Here is a 20,515-nt window from a genome sequence, read left to right on the forward strand (position 1 = left end):
GCCGTAGGACTATAGGTCTAGTGACAATTTCTATTGCTGAGTAAGCGAGTATGGTATTACGCCATTTATAGATCTATTCCAGTAATATCATGGCGATGGGCTCACAGTGTACTCATGTGGGGAATCAAACCCAGACTTGGTGTGATGAGTGAATCTTTTACCCCCTGGGCTCCGCCACCACAGTCAAAATCTAACTTGTTGCCATGGAAATGGAAAAAATAAAAATTCTCAAAATTCCTAAATTGACAACCTGGTATTTTTATAACAGAATACCTATTTGTTTTAGAGTAAAGGTCCGGACAAACACACCACTATGAACAGAGTCAAAGTCAAACATGTTGCCAAGGAAACGGAAAAAATATAAATTCTAAACACCCCTAAATAGCAAAAGGCACCATTGACAACCTGGTGTTTGTGCGTACAAAGTGTCATGAAAGAATACCAATAGTTTTAGAAATACAGTCCGGACAAATACACCACTATTAACAGAATCAAATTCAAGCTTGTTTCATTTGGAAACACATTACATGCCGAGAAGACAAAAAGTAAACTACAAATACTTGTTACTTATTCTTGTCTAACCTCTCTATCTTTGATGGATCAGAAAAGTAAAAAGACACACTACAAGATCACACATAATGAAAGCAACTGTTAATATTGAAATAACACTGATCCAAGCATTAGATGCAGAGGACAAAGCCTTTTCAGAAGTAAACATATATACATGTTGGTATAAAACTACCAACATACCACATTTTAAACTGTGCTAGCATTTATTCCCATTAAACTGACAACCTCAAACAACGTCATGCCAAATATTAAGAAAATTACTCAGCACACAAATATGTTTTATCTTCAATCAATTCTGTAAACAATAAAACGAAACAAAATGTGACCCAAGTTGTATTTGAGTTGAGTGTAACAACCCCTCACCAATTAGAAATACTTTTCCATTCACAGTCACCTGTGACCTCAAGGCATGTTCTTCTGGTCTTGTAAGATTAGCTTATACTGGTTCATAAGTTACAACTAAAATCTACTGAAAATACTGCCATAAAACTTGAGATAGTATTCTCATTCCAAAGTGACCTTAAACCCATTAACAGAATCATACCTCTACGATTTAAATTCAAGAAGATAAAGTTTATTTAACAAAATGAAGCCTGAAGCCACTGTCCATCAGTTCGTTCCACTAAGGGAAGAAAGTCGAGCAATGCATCAACAGCCAGGCTCACAGGATTCCAAAGAGGATTACCACAACTGGTCGAGCAAACAAACCGATGGACTTCAAATAACATTAACGTGATTGGGATGTCTACATCAACTACATTATCCGCTTCAACAATTACTGGACTTGTGAAAATTCCCTTGATTATTAGCACAGAGGCCCTTCGATGTGTTAGATTAATATTGGTGTATCTGAGAAAGGGATTATGTCTTTAGCTGCACAATAATCATATTGTGGCTGCAAGGCTGAAAGTGTTTGTTAAGAAGACTGTCAAGATTAGAAGGCCATGGGTTGAATCAACCATTAAAGGAACAATCAGTGTTTTTCTTTTTTTGCAACTTCGTGTCAGCTGTCTAAATGTTCACTGACATGAACCCAACAAATTCCTTTCTCAATAAGAGATCTTTATATTCCAGAATTTGTCAGTTTGACATATTTTCCAGCTGAGTTACACTTTGCTTCAAATCTTTTAATCATGGTAATACAGTGTTAGAAATTAACAGGGGTCCTTGGATCCTTACGGTACGCTGTCTTATGGTTGAGGTGAATTAGGGTTTGACATCACATTCAAGATTACTGCACTTCTACATAGCAGCACACACGTATTCTGGACTAATGCCAGAGATACCATGCTGCAGTTTAACATGGAGAACCCACTCAGACACAGTATACTGACTCAAAGCCGACCAGTCCTTGTTTTAGCCTCTTAATTCTGAGTGCCAGGCAGGGTAATAACAAGTACCATATTTTAATGTCTTTTGCTATGACACTTTTTCCTATTAATTTTAGAACCTAGGGACCCCTAAATCTTCAACATTTAACATGATGGTTATAATATTAGGATCCCTCAACTTGCCTGCTTAATTTCAATCACACATAAATAATCAAGTCCTTGAAAGGCATTGAGAAGTGATACACAAAGGAAGAGAATTTATGGATGTCAACTTCTTTAATATTTATTATAAATTAAGAGCTACAGATAAGCTGCGTATTTGTGTAAAATACACCCCAAAACTATTCAAAACCCAATTACTTTCAATAAACTTGTGTACAGAAACATATGCATTAAATGAAAAACTCAATTGTTTGAAAACAGCATGCGTAAATACCCAATGAAGCTTTTTCACCATGCGTACAACAGGGCTAATTTCGGTAACACACTTATCAGCTAACTTATTTCCCGAGTCAAGCCTATATTTAGAACCGATATAGACATCTAAAACATTATTTCTTTTTTTCAGAAATCTCAAAACTCTTACTCATTTAGGGAAAAAAACCACAAAAAACAATAGAATGATGAATAGACGAGTGAAAAATTATTGATTACCTAGTGAAAAATGTAAAAAACCAATTGAAATAGAAACCTTCGGGTAAAAACTTAATTGATTATCTTGAGCTCTGTAAATTCTCTTCCTTACATATAACCTATAATTTTGCAAATGTTAACTAAAGAAAAGAAAAAAAAGCATTAAAAAAAATGCAACCATTTCTCAGTGCCAACACAAATGGATATAAGCAATGTACCATGATTACACAGAAGTATGTGCAGGGTCAGCATGGTCAAGGGTTCGCCAGTGACAGGATGATGCTACATCAAAGTGTTCAGACAGCTAATTTAGGCCGTGGTCAGTCTGGTACATGTAATTACTCAAACATTCTCCACATTCATTATACAGTAACTGTGAGTCACACACAAACACCCAATTGTTCAGCCATGTTCAATTACAAAGTACTGTACAAGCATAATATCAGTCCCCTGATGCACTGATGGACAAGCATGTTTGTCATGTTTATACTACCCACAATGTTATCAGTATTTATCATTCAATTTACATCTGTATTGATATTATGAGTCTGATATCTTGACACAGACTGGCAAAATACACCCAAAGCCCAAAGGCATGTGAACACTATTGATAAAGACTCAGAGTTTATGAAAACGTTTAACACACAATACGATTTTCTCGGTTGTTCTAATAAAAAACAATCCCAATGCCGATTTTGCCGAATAGACCTGCCTATTTTTATCATCTAGACTGGCTTTGATTAAAAACATAACAGATATTCCGCAATCATGGTGCAGGACTTACTTTTATACTATTTACAAAGCAATCAGTTAGGTACAGATTCAGTTCATATTTTGTGCTTTGGTATTGATATTTTATCACAGACTGGCAAAATAAAATCAATATTAGCCGTGTTTGCATTTATCAAATTGTGATTTTTTTAGACGTTCATAACTCAAACAATTCTCTCTTAAGTATATGAAGTGTACTGGTGTTTTACTGGGACGGAAACTGACCCCAAACTAAAACATGCAAAGCCAATATAAACATGAAACATTGAAACTTAATTTTTAAAAATAAAAATCTGCTTGGCAAATGTTTATGCCACTGTTGTGGAGACATCAGGGATAGACACTATTGGTCATCATTTCATGTAAAAGTTTGTTTGAAAACTGAGTGAACTAGATATTTTGACAAACAGTAAATGTCTACGGAAGCATACTCAGAGAAAATGCTAGTTATTGAAATATGACTTAGCAAATCAGAAACAATGCATTGACATATTTCTACTATTGGTACAACCAAAAGTTGAATATTTCCTTTAGAGAAGAAGGAACAATTCTAAAACTATACCCCACACATTTATGATTTTCACAAAATAAGTTTACATATATACCATGCATGTATACAGTCTGAAATGGTCTCTTGGCATCACATTCAGTAGGTTTAATTAAGTATTTATGTATGACTATCTTAGCTGAGCATACTTGACCAAACAAATGTTTACAAGATTCGGGCTTTAGACAAGTGGCTCAAGTTGCAGACTGGACGATGTTCACTTACCGACAGCAAATACGAAGCCATCATGAAGATGATTAAACTATCAGCCTGTCAAATGTTCCACTATGAACAAAACAGAGATGAAACCAGGGTGGGGTCAAGTTTAAGCCATGGGGTGTCAGTGCACAGTTTATAAGTAGTGACCACCTACCGAGGGACATGCAGGGACACAGTAGGTGTTCAATGTTACATGTGCACAAGCCGCACTACCGTAAATAGTCAACTTGAGGAACAACAACCATATGTTTCACGATATGCCTACCATTATGTTTCACGATCTGCCTACCCATGTATCAAGTAGTATTTACAAAGGTTTGCAAAAAAAACAGCCTGAGAATGCAAAGCAAGTCCAAAAGATCCATCCATTTCTGGGCAATCCAGGTCATCATTTTCACTTTTAATAGATCACTTATGGCCTTAATTATATATCAATCTGAATATCTGCTGTTATTTATGTCGAAATAATCAAGCTTGATGAAAATATCAATTCTTCAAATGTTAGTTATCCTAAATATCACTTGATATTCAACATGTTCCATCACAACACTGTTTTATTCAAGCATATAATCAAATCATCAAATATTTTTTTAAAAGATTGATTCATATTTCATCATAATAAGATAGACATCTCACAAACATTATAAATGTTCATAAGGACAAGAGTAGATTCCACTTTCAAAAGTGCTGACACCAAGTGCCTTAATTACAGTCATCTTAGTGTCCAGATGATGTTCATTTATTTATCAGAATAATTACGGTAGTCCGTTACCAGCATGTATGCATGCAACAGCTCAAGTACAGAGTCATGTAGCTGTCATTAATGACTGTGACTGTCTTCATTGGTAAAGTAAGTTAATTTCAGTTTAAATCATCACAAAAATCTTAATGGTTTGAAAGAGGACCATTCTCCTGGGGTTGGTACCCATGTCAAGTAATATTCTTGTAAAATTGTGTGAAGTTATGCCCGAGGAGCCTTTAACGCTTGTAATCTACCGTATCATTTCAGTTAAAATCATCATCAGACTGTGCCAAAAGCCTTTGAGTCTACTACCAGTGCATCATATTTTTTAGTACATTTTACCATATGGACTGCTACCAACTGAGCTCACGAGCCCAAAAAGAATTGTATTAGACTTGGGCTTCAGACTAACGGTTTAAGTCGGAGACAGCATCACATAAATTTAATGGGTTTTATAGGGGACTCGGCTCCATGGGTTGATGCCCATGTTCATTAGAGATCTAATGACATATCTTAAACTGAGCCTGTGGAGCCATTAACTCTGTATTGTAAAAATATTATTAATCTGAACCATATCATTTGTGTTGGAGGACAAGTAATATATCTTTGAATGACCTGACCGTGACCACTGCTCTTTTAACCATGGAACATCCCATCCAAATTTGGTGTATGTCAAGTGAAATTCATGTGAGAACTTTCATCAGAGAAAGATTTCATGCTGAGGAAACATTCCAGTAATTGTCATGATGATTGCCTGGGCTGACAATTCCATTATTTTGCTGACTACACTAAAAGGTGGGTATACTTATCTCATACTTACTAATATACTGAGTGAGCTGGTGAATGAATTAATGGCTTTTATTAATATTCTGAGGTGACACCAGAAATTTACGGGCTTCACACTTTGTACAAATGCGGGGAATCAAATCTGGACATGTGGCTTGACACGCCGACTCTTGAAGTACTTGCCACCTCACTGCCCCCTACAGTTGTACTGTATTGATCTAATAATCTGAAATTGCAGCGATAGAAAATAACATTTTTAGTCCACTAGTCCTTATAATGATAACATATAGCAAAATCATTAAAATTGGCAAATTTCTACTAGTCCTTGTGATACCTTAACTATTAGCCAGTTTGGCATAAGGCCTACAGGACTAGTGCCAATTTCTAACCCTGAATTGTGTAAATGTTTACATGCAAAGAGTTGCTACTGATCAATGAACAACTGATCAATCAATCGATCATCAATAACTGATTTAACTTCACGTGGGTCAACAGTTTTTCCAGTTTATCTGTCAGGTAAAACATGACTGTATTCCAGCCCAGTCAGCATATTCTGCTGTTACACTTAAAATCGCCTGTGTCATGTTTGTTGTTTCCTCATAAGATGAGGAAAGTGATAACGCAGATTTCACAGGATGCTTAATATTGCAAATTGAGAATGGCATCGAATACTTTACATCGTGAGTCGTGTGAGATGCAGAAAGTATGGCTGTTTGATTTGACTGTATGTTACAACAATGGACATTCCCTTTCTTGAAAGACTTACACCCAATGTTCAGGGTGTCTTCTTGAAATACCCATTAATATTAAACAAAAGGCTTCTGAGCCTGAGTAACGATATAACATCATAAAATTTTCTTGTAAATCAAGCCAAGGTGCCACATGTCGCCAGCCTAGGACCCCCCCATTTTCATGCCTGGACCCCCTAAATCTGTCAGTATTACTGAGAGTCCAAACAACAGGAAAAGAGAAATATTAGACCCAGGTCAATCCCTGGAACAGGGCTCCATCCTTGCGACCTTGACCTTTCTTTATAAGCAGTGTTAAAAACATTACAGGAGGTCCTGGGGTCCTCGAAGTTTGCGCCTTTGTTTTAGAATCTAGGGGCCCCCTAAATCTTCAACTTTCAACATAATGGTAAAGACAACTTCACAAAGACTCCTTGACTTTTAAACACAATCTTGAACACTGCTTAGAGTCAGACTCCTCCTTACAAGATATTTTAACCCAATCAAAGCCATGTAGTACACCAAATTTCTGCACCTTATGAATTTCAGGGAATAGTGGTCCCCAACACCTTATGCTTGTTGTAAGAGCACGTCTTTATTCAAGAACCTGACATAACGTGCACAAGTTGCATATTGACATGAAAACCAAGTTACAAACAAAAACAGGTAGCACCCAGGTGTAATGAATTGATCAAAGGTAAAACGATTGGGTCGGTTTGCTGCTAATGTAAAACTAAAACATAAGAGGAACATGTGCACATCTTGGAAGTACCCATAGTTTGATTACGTCATTCCCAAGAAAGCACGACACATTACACATAATACAGGGATTAATGATGTAGCAATAAATAAATAAAAACATAAATACATTTTAGAGGCATTGTGTGTGTGTTCAAAGATCAGGTTTGTGTGGACACAAACCTGAATATTTCTACATGTCCTTGGTGCCTGTAGCCATAAATATAAGGTTGCATTTATATAAATTAATTGAGCCCTGCATCTATATGTGGGCAGCTCACTAGAATGAAGTCGGAAGAGAGACTTGACCAGGTAGTCATACAGCTGGCATGGGGACACACAGGATGGGTGGCGTCAACTAAAATGGATCGTGTTGCCAGGTGATATGACTTGATCATGTTTCATCATGCCGAGATGGCGTGAATCGTTGCTGACTTGATTTCACTCGCTCCTTTAATTACACTGGAATAATGCTGATTGCAGCTGATATTCAGTGAACTTTTGGGTCTGTCAGGGGGGCCTGTTCCAAAGAGCAATGTTAGTGCTAAGGTGATTGTAACACCCATCCTGTAAGCCAGACTTATGATAGTCGTAGCTCTAATATCACTTTTACGAGTTTTAGGAATGGGACCCAGGACATTGTATCCAAGCATATAAATCATGATAAACACTCCTTTTTGTGAACTAATATTCCCCACCTTGGTATACAATTACATCAACAGCTTGCTACATCATCCACAGAGGTCAGAGGCCTCTACAGAAATACAGAGCTGAAATGAGGTCAATATACTCAAATGCAACATATATATGGTCAGTGTATATCATGGTATATGGCATAGCTTAACAATGGAAATAAAAGACCTGTAAATATCACAGCAAGAGGGTCAGAACTGTAAACAAAATAACCACTGGCCCATGGAAATATCACTAGTTATTATTAGACACAATGACCTCAGGCATGTGCTGTCACAATCAAAACAGATTCTGCTTACTCATCAAAAACCTTTCAGCATGTTCAGTGACTGCAATGCCTGCAAAAATGGCTATGAAATGCTTTAATTGTCTTTGTTGTGAAATTTGAAGTTGAAGTTGTTTTCTCATAAAATTTGACAAATCATTTGAAGATCAAATATACATATTTATACATACACAATGACCTAGGATATGTCTGACTTACATGCAAAAGCATCTGGTAACAAAAAGAGGAGATTCTGACTCCATGGTGTCCACATGAGAAAATGAGTGAGTGAGTGAGTGAGTGAGTGAGTGAGTGAGTTGGGTTCAATGCCACTTTTAAAAGTATTCCAGTTATATCACGGCATGTCAGCTTAATGTGGGAGGAAAGCCCGAAGTGATGCAGGTCTCAGACATTTACAACTTCGGTGAAACCCATGAGAAAGGGTATGTGCTGACAAACCTAGAAACATACTGACGATGCTGACGAACCTGGATTTGAACCCACAATCATAGGTACATGAGAGAATGAATGAATGTTGTCTAATACCTCTTTTAGCAATATTCCAGCAATATTGTAGTGGGACACCAGAAATGGGTCACACTTTGTACAATGTGGGGAATAAAACCAACGTCTCCAGCATGACAAGCTAACATATTAACCACCAGGCTAACCCAATGCCCATGTCCACCGGAAATTACATTTCACAAAATATCAATACTTATTATTACAAATTCTTTGGTTCCATCATTTTTTCTTCTAATTTTTTACATCTCAACATAACATTTGGGTCACAGTTTCAGAACAGGCAGAGGCCAACAGGAGGTCATCTGGCTACCAGTGGGTCACACTGACCTTGAGACCTTGGCTAAGCAGGAAGTGATGAAGAATGAGTCACTGGGAGGATACTCTCTGCACTGACGTATCTGGGGGGATGGTCTAGGCTTACATCAGGGTTAGACATCAATTTGAATTGTCACAGTCTGCTACAATAATCTGCTACAGAGTTACCATCTCACTTGAAGGTAAAAGTGACAATCCACAAGGAAATGGCACTAGTCCTTCCTGAATCTCGAACTAATTTTTGACCATTTGTTAAATTTGAACCTTGTTCATTAGTGAGTCAGTTGGGTTTAACGCAGCTTTTAACAGTATTCCAGTTATATCATGGCGTGTCAGCTAAATGTGGGAGGAAAGCCCGAAGTGATGCAGGTCTCGGACGTTTACCACTTCGGTGAAACCCACGAGCATGGGTATGGTGCTGACAAACCTAGAAACATAATCGGGGCGAACCGTGATTCGAACACACAAACATAGGTTTCTGGCGTGCCCAAGGGACGCAACTCTGCACAGCGAATCGTGGCGCCTTAGACGACTGGGCCACCTGTGCCCCCACCTTGTTCATTTAATTGAAGTACTGGTGTGTGAATATTGAAACTATACCATAGTTAATATTGTTAATGATTCAGGACCTTAATGTTTCATTTCCATACACAATATGTAAGAGTGTGCGGTATTACCGGTACACCGCTATATTGTGGTGCTAATCTTCAGCACTACGTATTGCGATACGTTTGTAAATGTAGCAATATATTGGGGCAAATATAAATAAGTACATTTATTTGTTCCTAATTGATATGGAGATGGATACAACTTGCCTCTAACAATCTTTTCATCAATTAGCGTGTACACATCCCGACTATCAAGCTCCTCACAGCGATAGCCCGTTCACGGAGCTCTCTATACCGAGAGTATAGCCGACTGATGGTATCTGACATAAATACAGGGTATAACTCTAATTAACTCATGAAAATTTAAATTGGCAATATATTGCAATCTGGTCACAATACAGGTTAAAGTATGGCAATATATTGCAATACAAAATCCAGGTCAATACACAGCCCTAACAATATTGGAGTTAAAAGACTCTGACTTACAAGGTTCCACTGCACCTAGAAACACACTCCCAGCAGACCACATGGTCCAATCTCAAAACTACATCAAGGGATTTATGTGGGATTCCAAACCATTACAGGCAGGCAATTTGTTCAAAATTAGGGATTTTTTTAAAACTTCTAGTTTTCCTAAATGCAGGTATTTAAACATTGAAATGTAATACTGCATTCAATGCTCTAATGTTAAATGTAACTTGTAAGCATCATGTAAAGCCTCTACCTCTCTAGTGGTGTCCTGTTCCGGTGGTTATTGGGAAGTCAGCTCTATAAAGCATACAAAAGCATGAATTGGAGTGAGTGAGTTGGATTTAACGTCGCTTTTAACAGTATTCCAGTTATATCAAGGCATGTCAACTTTATGTGGGAGGAAAGCCCGAAGTGATGCAGGTCTCCGAACAACCAAGTCAGCTCTATACAACATGAATCTTGGGACACCTTATATCTTTAACTTTTAACATTAGTGTTTGACAAGGGCCCCTTGACTTTCATGCTTAATTTCGAACACTGATACAGATTCTATTACACATTCATAGAGAAACCTAGCTGTAATAAATGTTCACTTATTTCAATCAGACTTACAATCACAAGGTATTTTTCACCATTATCCATCATGTCCATTACTTACTGAACATAAATCATTGTTCAAGTAGACATATCAGTTAACATGTGAACAGCAATAAGTAACATCAATCTTGTCCATTGCCCCCAGCCATGTTGTCACCTCCATCATGAGCAGCCCATACTGCAAGGCAAGTCCTGTCACTCAACCACCACTTGACACACCACGCTCTATCATACCCTCAATAGCTGATGACTGCTCATGTAAGGAGGTCTCGAGTGCTGGCTCACCCTTTTTGTGGGTCCATGTTACTTATGTAATAGGTAACTGATTTAAGCTTTACAGTGCTTCATTTACAGCCACGTTGTGTTTGTTGTTTAACGCCACACTCAGCACTATTCCAGCTATATGACGGTGGCCTGTAAATAATTGTGTCCAGACCAGACTGTCCAGTGATTGATGTCATGAGCATCGATCCACCTAATTGGGATATGATGACATGCATCATCCAAGTCAGCAAGCCTGATCACGCGATCCCGTTAGTCGGTAGTTAGGTAGGTACAAGGCTGCATACCCATCCAGGGTAGAACAGGTCTTCAGCAACCATGATGTTTGCCGTAAAAGGCGACTATGCTTGTTGTAAAAGGGGATTGGGTGGTCAGGCTCACTGACTTGATTGGTGCATATCATCATATCCCAATTAATGGATTGATGCTCATGACATCAATCACTCGACAGTCAGGTCCGGACACAATTATTTACAGACTGCTGTCAAATAGCTGGAATAGTGCTGAGTGCAGCGTTGAACAACAAACAAACAAGCAAGCATAGATATGATACAGTGGCAAATGCAGTGATACAGACCTGCTGTCCAATATATGTGTACAAGCTGAGGGGAGGTGAATGGGGTTTAATGTTGCATTTGAGATTATTGCACTTATATAGCGACATACATGTATGTGAGCGTGTGTGCGCATATGCATATCTGTGTGTACCAGCCCGGATTAATGGTGATAATATAGTCCTCACCCACTCAGACACGGCATACTGACTCCGAACTGACGAGTCCTTGTTTTATGATAATGTCAAGCGTCAGGCAGAGTAACAACAAGTACCAACAAGTAAAGCGTTTTGGTAAGATTTGGGGATCGAACCATGGACCTTCTGCTTTCCGGAAACGCTGTATCAACGTGGCAGCCTAATACTCTCCAAGCTCCAAACACTGCATACTGCGTACCATGTACAGTGACACAGATCTGTTGCACAATCTGCACAGGAAGGAGTACAATGGATGATTTCATCCACACTCATCAACATGATCAAGTACCAGCTGACTGAAGAGAAGCATGTACAATTATCTACCAAACAGTTGACAGCAATGAAAGAACCTGAACTTATATTTTTTGCTTGTTTTCATGTCGAAGTCAGATATCCACATACATCATCATAACAACCTGTAAAATCTTGGACTTGCCATCAAGGTACAATGACACAACCAAGTCAACCAAGTTACAGACCCTGAACACGGCTCCAGATCCTTTTTCAACCTTTGAGTATTTACTCACAAGTCATCATTCAATATATTTATAACCTGTTGTCTATTGGGTATTTTTATACAATGGGTAGAAAGTTTTTATAAGTAATTCTGCATAAATTGCAGTTTCAGGGGACTGTATATAGAGCTCTGACACCTGATACAATATAATTGCCCCCTTCAACCAGCACAGGTTGCTTGGGACGATTCTAACCCAGGTTTTCACATAGGGCAAATGTGTCTATGATCAGATACGGATCTAAGGTATATGATCTATCTGTTTCCAACAAAAATCAAAGCTGTACAGAAGGCAAAATGATTCATATTTTCTAGTCCTCGCAAAATAAAGAGGAGATATTGGTAAACTGTCAATATTAAGAATCTTCAGCAACATTTATTATCAATCATATGTCGGACTGCTCCTGGCCAGTGTGTAAATGCAATATTCACCTATTACAGCATGTTCATATACAGAGAGAAACTTTTAACTCCTTACAGCATTCAAGTCAATGTTACTGGGGACTGAAAAGGACTTTTTCTTCAGAGTGACACAGGGCACTCATAAAGATGCTTAAGAGTCAGGCAACAAGATGATTTATCATTATTCTTTTGATCCATCTTCAAGCAAGATGGGCAGTTGTAATTTCAATTCTACCCCAAAGAATTTTGATTCTGATTGGTCAATCAGAGGTTATTAAATCACAATAAACCCCCTCTGATTCAAAACAGCCAATTTGACAGGTGCTTCACCGCTGAAGCTAATATTTTTCAATAGTACTTCTTTTACAGTTATTGTCGGAATATTTATATAATTACATGTATTGTTAAAAGTTACAAAATGCAAAGTTGCAGTTACTACTATATTCAGTGGTTGTGTGGAAATACATTTTGTGCAGAAAACACGAAAGAAATCTAGAAAGTCTTCAAAGAGAAAGTAATTCAAGTTTTTTGGATAACAGAGAGCATGGAATTTGGCTCTTTTCTACATACAACTGGGATGCCATCTTTTTCGTCACAACAAGCAATACCATGTCATCATGGTCATAATAGTGATGTGCGGTGTACAACAAAATACATCTTTAGGGATGCCCACATCATGTAAGCTAACAAAGTTGATGTGCTTCATGCTTTCCAGGGTTAGAAAAGTCCAACAGTTTTTGCCCACTAGTCCTTATAATGATAAGATATAGCAAAACCCTTAATATGGGCCAATTTCCACTAGTCCTTAGGATACCTTTTAACTATTCGGCAGTTTGGTAAGAACTACAGGACTAGTGCCAATTTCTAACGCTGCTTTCAATGCCTGTCATCAGCTGGTCATAGTGTGTCATGTGTTAGAGTGTTGTTGGACAATGTAAAAACACTGCTTGAGCAGCACCATATTTTGTTTCAAAGCAGTTGTCAGCGATTCCATAATTAAGATCGACAACCCACTCATAACACTCAACTCAACCAATGCAGGTTCACTCAATATATTTGCTAACATTGACCATTTCCTTTTCATCATGATTCATTTAATTTTTTTTTAATTTTGAAAATCCAGCATATTTTGTTAGATGTTTAAAAGTACAAACTTTATTGCGGGCTTCATATAAACAATATCACATTAGGATTTCTAAGTCAGTAAGTGTGACTTCAGGCACCAGGAACTGCTTTAAACCATGACAATTGGCACTCCTCTCCAAACCTGGAAGTTTAGGGCTACTTAAAGGAGATCCTCATCAGTACTGTGGTCCTAAATCAGATTTCCGCTCGTTTCAAATTTCAGATGACTAAATTTGATTTCCAGGACAAGTTAATGAAACATTATAGACTTGCATGGGCTGTATTTGATATATATTTGTATCAGGGTCTGTAAGACAGACTAATGGTAAATGTTTAAGCCCTAGAGCTAATTGTTAGTGGTTAGTGGTTATAGAGATTGATGATTACCCCACCCCCCCTAAATGTCATGACCAATACCATATACATTTATGACCCCCTGAGAGATCAACAGGAGGTTGCAGGGTGCACACAACCCACACACACAGGGCCATTCATATGGGCCTTTAACAAGATGGAAAGCAAGGAACATGCAATGCCAAATGTTCAATGAGGTGTGAAAATTTCTTTGAAGGTAGTACAATAGGCTCTTTAAAGGGATTTAACTTGCAAAATTGTCACATCGCATGTGTTAAGATCAATATCATAATCACGATTTGGATATATACCACAACAGAATGCAATGGCCTACTTGTTGCAATGGCAAATTCAATGAACTACTCCTATTTAAAAGTGTGTATAACATTGGAGTCACTGTGTCAGCAATACTCTGGCTGAATCTAGGGCAGACAGCATACTGGGTGAAATTGCCAAATGCACACTAGCCTGTGGCTAGCAAACCTTCAGTTGGGCTAAATATTCTGAAATTACCCTAGCCTGACTGGCTGCTAAAATTTAATGCGATTTCTTTATGCTCACTTCATAATTTATCAAAATAAAAAAGTTCTCCCGTTTCAAAAGATCAACACGACCATCAAAAATAGAATAAATATCACCCACGAATTGAGCCCGCGAGATCAGAGTTTACCCCCCTTCATAATGCTTGACTCCAAAGTTGCAATTTGGGTTTACTTTATTGATATCTTCACAGAATCAAATTTCTGGAAAAATAAACTGTCGCCTATTTACAATAGTGCAATCTGAAACTGGCTAGTTACTTTTAAGGCTTATGAGCTAGCCAACCTGGCCACCAATATATTGAGACTATTTCACACACTGACTGCACATGATAATGATAATGATAATAATAATAATTAGTGCATTTATAATGCACCAGATTCCATTCACCAATTGGATGCTCATAGCGCTACAGTATTATTACCCTGGTCAATGGATCAGTGAGCACTCAATTTTCATTCTCAGCTCCCTGGGGAGTATACAACTCAAGCTGCCTGTGAGGCGCTAGAACTAGAAGGTTAACAGCCACATTACCATCTCATCCTACCGGGTACCGACTCACAGCTGGGTGAACAGAGGCACATTTCAAACAAAGTCACTTGCCTAAGGAAACACCACATGTGGTACATGTGCTTCAGTGTCTGAATCGGGCAAACCATCGATTGAAAACAATAGTATCTGGGTATGGTGACGTACAAATATTCTCCCATTCAATATCATAAGCATCTGCATGATAAGGTGCAAGGGGAGTATTCTGATCCACATGGTGTACCTTTATAGTGTTAGAAAGAATGAAAGTATCCTTTTCTGTTTTTTTCAACAAAAGATTCTCAATATATAACACACAAGTGTTACTTGAGTTGTCTCTGTTGTCAATAACTACAGTGAACTTGCCCAAATGGTTTCAAAATTCTTGTGGATGCAGGGATCAACTAAGCTCATATCACAAGACTGCAAACATACATCACAAAACTGGACTGAAGGCCCATTAGTCGCATGTTATGACAAGCATAGACGCCTTTTGCAGCCTGAACACCCAATCCCGTTAGTCGACTCTTATGACAAGCATAGTCACCTTTTACAGCCTGAACACCCAATCCCATGAGTCGCCTCTTATGACAAGCATAGTCGCCTTTTACAGCAAGCATGGATTGCTGAAGACCTGTTCTACCCCGGGTCTTCATGGGTCTCAGACAGTAAATATACACATGCCTTAGAGCAATGGTAATTCTATTACTGTAAGACTCCTGCTATCCAAATCACTATAACAAATCTTTATTTGTGTAGTCTGTACAGCCACCATGGGATGCTTCCAACTTATTCCACATCATCAGTGTCAACAAATAAATAGCAGTCAACAAAATCAATTCTTATGCATGTTAAGCCATGGTAGTAACATTCCTGAATTTGTTTCCCAGAGATGCAGCGTATTAGCGTAAAATACCCCCAAAAATATTCAAAACCCAATTACTATCAATTTGCTTTTGTACAGAAATGCATGCATTAAATGAAAAACTCAAATAATAAAAACAGCTTGCGTAATGAAGCTTTTTCAGAATGCGTACAAAGGAGCTAATTTCTGAAAAATAATTACGAGCTAATTTACTTTCCTAGTCAAGCCTATATATTTAGAACAGTTATAAACCATGATATACATCTAAAACATAATTTCATTTTTCATTAAATCTTAAAATGTTCACTAATTTTGGGAAACCTAATAGAGTGATGAATAGATGAGTGAAAAAATATTGGTTACCCAATGAAAAATGTAATAACCCAATAAATAGAAATTAGGGTAAAACTCAATTGCTCAAAAAGTTAACTCGAGCTCTGGTTTCCAAATGTTTTCAAGAAAACTGAGGCAACAAATAATATAACCATCTAGAGAACTGTTAACTTAATAGGCAATCACCAAGAGAAACAACAGAGGGCCTGCTATTACTTGTAGTCAGTGGTCTTGTTGCCAGGTCAATAGATGAAGCTAAACATTATGCAAACTTGCTATAACCTGAATTCTAACCAGTCAACTTGATGAAAGTATAAATTACATATTATATAACGTGACTTGAACAGTAAGAATGTGATGTCATCAGCTTGTTGATAATTACATGTGGCATTCAACAGAATAGTAAACATTGGGTGAATGAGTGTTGTTTATACCTTGTCAGCAATATGAGTTATAAATATTTAAATCTGGCCCAAGCAGACCAGTGAGTGAAAACACGAGCAACGATCAAGTCATTGGGGCTTAGGAAAATCTCTGAGCCTACCACCTCAATCCAAATTAGTTGGCTCTTACAAGTAATAAGTGCTGAGATCCTATTCTAACCCAGGTCTCCAGGTGGTGATAAACAAACATTGCAAGGAAATAGATTAACACTTCATTTGTCCATATGGACATGGGGGAATACGGCCTATACTGACTGGCAAGTCATTTGGTATACAGGTATTTTCAATATCAGCTGGCCAGGATTGCCAAATAAATGTTTGTACTTGAATATACACCTGCACGTGGCACATCGCTGTCACACTTCGTGAGTTGAGTCATGATAAGACAAACATGTTGTTTACATTACGTGATCAATCTGACCATATGTTCAACATACCCTGATTTAATTGTCGCAAATCATGATGCCTATCTAAATGATTTCTATTTCTGTATTTCGATAAATTGCAAAAGTTGGAGTGTACTCTTTTCTTTTAAGTAAAATCAGTTAAGTAATCGTTCAGGTATCACTATTTGTAGATTTCAAAGTTTATTGTTTACTCATGTGATGCTTGCAAGATTTGACAAGTTAAAATCACTTAAAACTGTTCAAAGGAAAGCTGCAAATTCATTTTGCATTTATTTTTCTATCAACATAGCATGTACAGAGAGTCTCTGTTCTTCGATGTATATATTATTTGTAACTTAATCACATTTCCATCATCAAAAATATGTTTCATAACAAATCCATGTAAACTTTGAACAAAATTAATTACTCAGGTAGATATTTCACATTTTAATATATTGATAAATATGAATAAATTTATACTAACATGGTTAATCACATTATTTTTAAATAACAAAATATTTTTTATTAATGTTAGAAGATCAGTAACGTCAGGTGGTTATAGCATTTATAGAGACACACAAAGTATTTCTAAGCCTAAACAGGAAACGGGGCGTAGATTCACTCTACAACTGATGAAAAGTTCAAATCTGTCACAATTTGAACTGGTCAGCATTAGTTCATTCTGTGGAGTATGCACAAACAATTGTTTTCTTTGCTGACTAAAGTACAAAGGAATTTCGCCCAATGCTAATATTTCTGCGAACCCCTGAAAGTCAATAGACTACAATCACAAATAATCACAAAGCTTATTACCAACTAAACCAATTAACGTTTTCTTGAAGTGGAATAACAGACAAATTCACAAGCTCATTTGAATAGCTGTCTTGACAGTCAAGTATATTTACTACCTCCCGAAATAAATATTGTACCACAGTGTACAGATGGACTCTCTTCAACATGTTCAAACAAATGTTCCTTCTCAAACCAACAACTGGGGCTATCTACCAGACCCCAATACTAACACTACAGAAGATGACCAGGTTGCAAGGGTGGGAAAGCAAGAGTTTTCTACCATGTATCCTCTAACAATGGCAGCAAGCTGTGGTAGACATCATAAAGTATACCGGTACATTTGTTGTTGTTAATGTTGCTGTAAACATGGTGTAAGCAGGGATAGAAATTAACCCAGAATGTTTACTAGCTAAAGTAGTGATAAAATAGAAAACACAAATTTTTATCAGCCTTGAGAATATCTGTAACAATTGGAAAACTTACATGGCGTAGAGGATGAGTGCCTTTTTCTATCCAAATGAATGATGCATGCCCATGCATAAATGGTATCCAACTTAAATTAAAATGCAGTGATCAGTCATGTGTGTCTATATAATTTTTTCCATTAAATATTTTTAAATGTTAAAACATTTACTTAACACTGTCATAACTTAATGTCTTGTACATCTTATATCCTTATCATGCTTATAGTGTAACAAGCCTCCATATGATAGTTTTCGGGACCCTATCTTATTTTGACACGCCAGTTAATTGCAATACATTATGTTGTTCAACAAGGTCTTGAAGTACCTTTTTTCTACAAAAGATAATAAAATGCATATCTTAACAGGAACAATGAATGCACAAACAATCAGTGCTGAGTGTAATGTCCTGAAAAAGTGATGTTTACCTTAATCCCAACAACCCTGCCTTTGCATATAAGATTGCACACTGATAAATGAACAAATGACAGTCTAACCAAAACAACAGTTCCAATATGGCTGCCATGGAGGCCATGTTTAAATAGCATTGTAGTTCTACTTTGGCATTTTCTACTGTCATTATCAATATCTAAGGAACATTGCAGGGGCGTTGTGGTCCGAAAACATAGTATATCAGTGAAGTTAGGTCAGGTGAGGTGAAATTGGGTTAACGTCGCGGCCAAGATTATTACACTTATAAAGCGACGTGCATGCATTTGTGTGTGTGTGGCTGTGTGTATTAGTCCGGACTAATGCCGATTTATAGTGCTAGCCCACTGAGATACTATGTCGCAGTTAACATGAATACCCCACTCAGACACAGTATACTGACTCCGAGCCGACCAGTCCTTGTTTTAGCCCCTTTATGCCGAGCGTCAGACAGGGTAACAACAAGTACCATCTTTCAACGTCTTTTGGTATGACGCAGCCGGTGATCAAACCCTGGACCTTCCGCTCTTTGGGTGATGCTCTACCACTAGACCACGGAGGCGGTCAGTGTATATCAGTAAAGAGTAAAGCTCTATCATGTCGATATAAATCTGGTCATACTGTCTTTGGTCGGAATGGAAACACGGACATCGGCTGCATTGTGTGTTTATGCATCATTACAATACAATATTGGTTACATCGATACATGATCCCAAATAAATATTATTATATGAAAAATTGGTATCATAAACTTTGGACCACAAACTTTAAATTAAATTGCAGGAATCGCCTAACCATAAGCACCGGCATATCTTTTGGATGCAATAACATAACATCTTAGCCAAATGTCAGGAATTGCATAATAACTGCTATTTATTCTTGCGCAATTTTCCGACTATGTTGTTTTGCCGGTTGCGTCCTGGTGGTCACCTAGGTTGCACACGCGGGTATGTAGGCCTTGGTTTCCTAATGGTCAACATATGACACATATTCCTCTTGAGCTTCTTTAACTTATTACGACCGATATTCCCTCATCATTCCACATGCATAGCCTGGCCTGGGCTCGCACTTGTCAAAACAAAATGTGCAACTTACCTGTCTTTTTTCAAAGTTTTCACGTTCAACTTCCAAAGAACTCTTCCCTCTTTGACTAACCACCCTTGGTAAATGTAGGGACGACATGTTAACGCAATATTTTGGACAATTATCGAACTAACTTTACTATATTGACATTCAGTCAACAAGATTCAGTCTCCATTTTTGACACTCAGACCGACCTCTCGTGGCTAACTATAGAACTAGGGGCGACAACTCCATGTTTACAACAAAGGGGGTGTGTCTCGGAATATTTTGTAAGTTTTTAACCGGATCTTTCATTGCAAAATGTATTCACGAATTTGCCACACATAACATGCTGTTTGGCACATCACGTGAAAGTGTTTTATAATCACGTTCTCAAAACAACGCATTGGTACTTCCGAGCACTGTAACTGTGATTAATATCACATCTGAATATATCATATATATGTATTAATTGTGCAGCAAACATTTTTTTACATTTCAATGCCGAAAATACGATTACATGTGTTGTTCTGTATTGTTACGACATGAGAATCTACATATAGAAGTCACAACAATAAATGTCCATACGCGGAAGAAATATGCAATGTGCAGCAATGAATCATACATGTATATGTCGTGTATGTGTATATATTGTGTATGATAATAGCTTACCTTCTTATTTCCTGGCATGATTCCGAAACATTAAACC

At 37.6% G+C, this 20,515-nt stretch overlaps 1 protein-coding gene across 1 annotated transcript in view; it reads right to left on the reverse strand.

Annotated features, from left to right (window-relative positions):
- LOC139456535 (huntingtin-interacting protein 1-like) overlaps positions 1 to 20,015 on the reverse strand; it is a 90,237-nt gene extending 70,222 nt beyond the window's left edge. Inside the window, exon 1 of the mRNA XM_071238304.1 lies at positions 19,840 to 20,015. Within this exon, the coding sequence (XP_071094405.1) occupies positions 19,840 to 19,926 (87 nt within the window). The 5' untranslated portion in view covers positions 19,927 to 20,015. The remainder of the gene's footprint in view (positions 1 to 19,839) is intronic.
- Between the last annotated feature and the right edge of the window lie 500 nt (positions 20,016 to 20,515).

Source organism: Haliotis cracherodii, unplaced genomic scaffold, assembly GCF_022045235.1.
Source record: "Haliotis cracherodii isolate W230 unplaced genomic scaffold, xgHalCrac1.p SCAF_11, whole genome shotgun sequence".
Lineage (NCBI taxonomy): Eukaryota > Metazoa > Mollusca > Gastropoda > Lepetellida > Haliotidae > Haliotis > Haliotis cracherodii.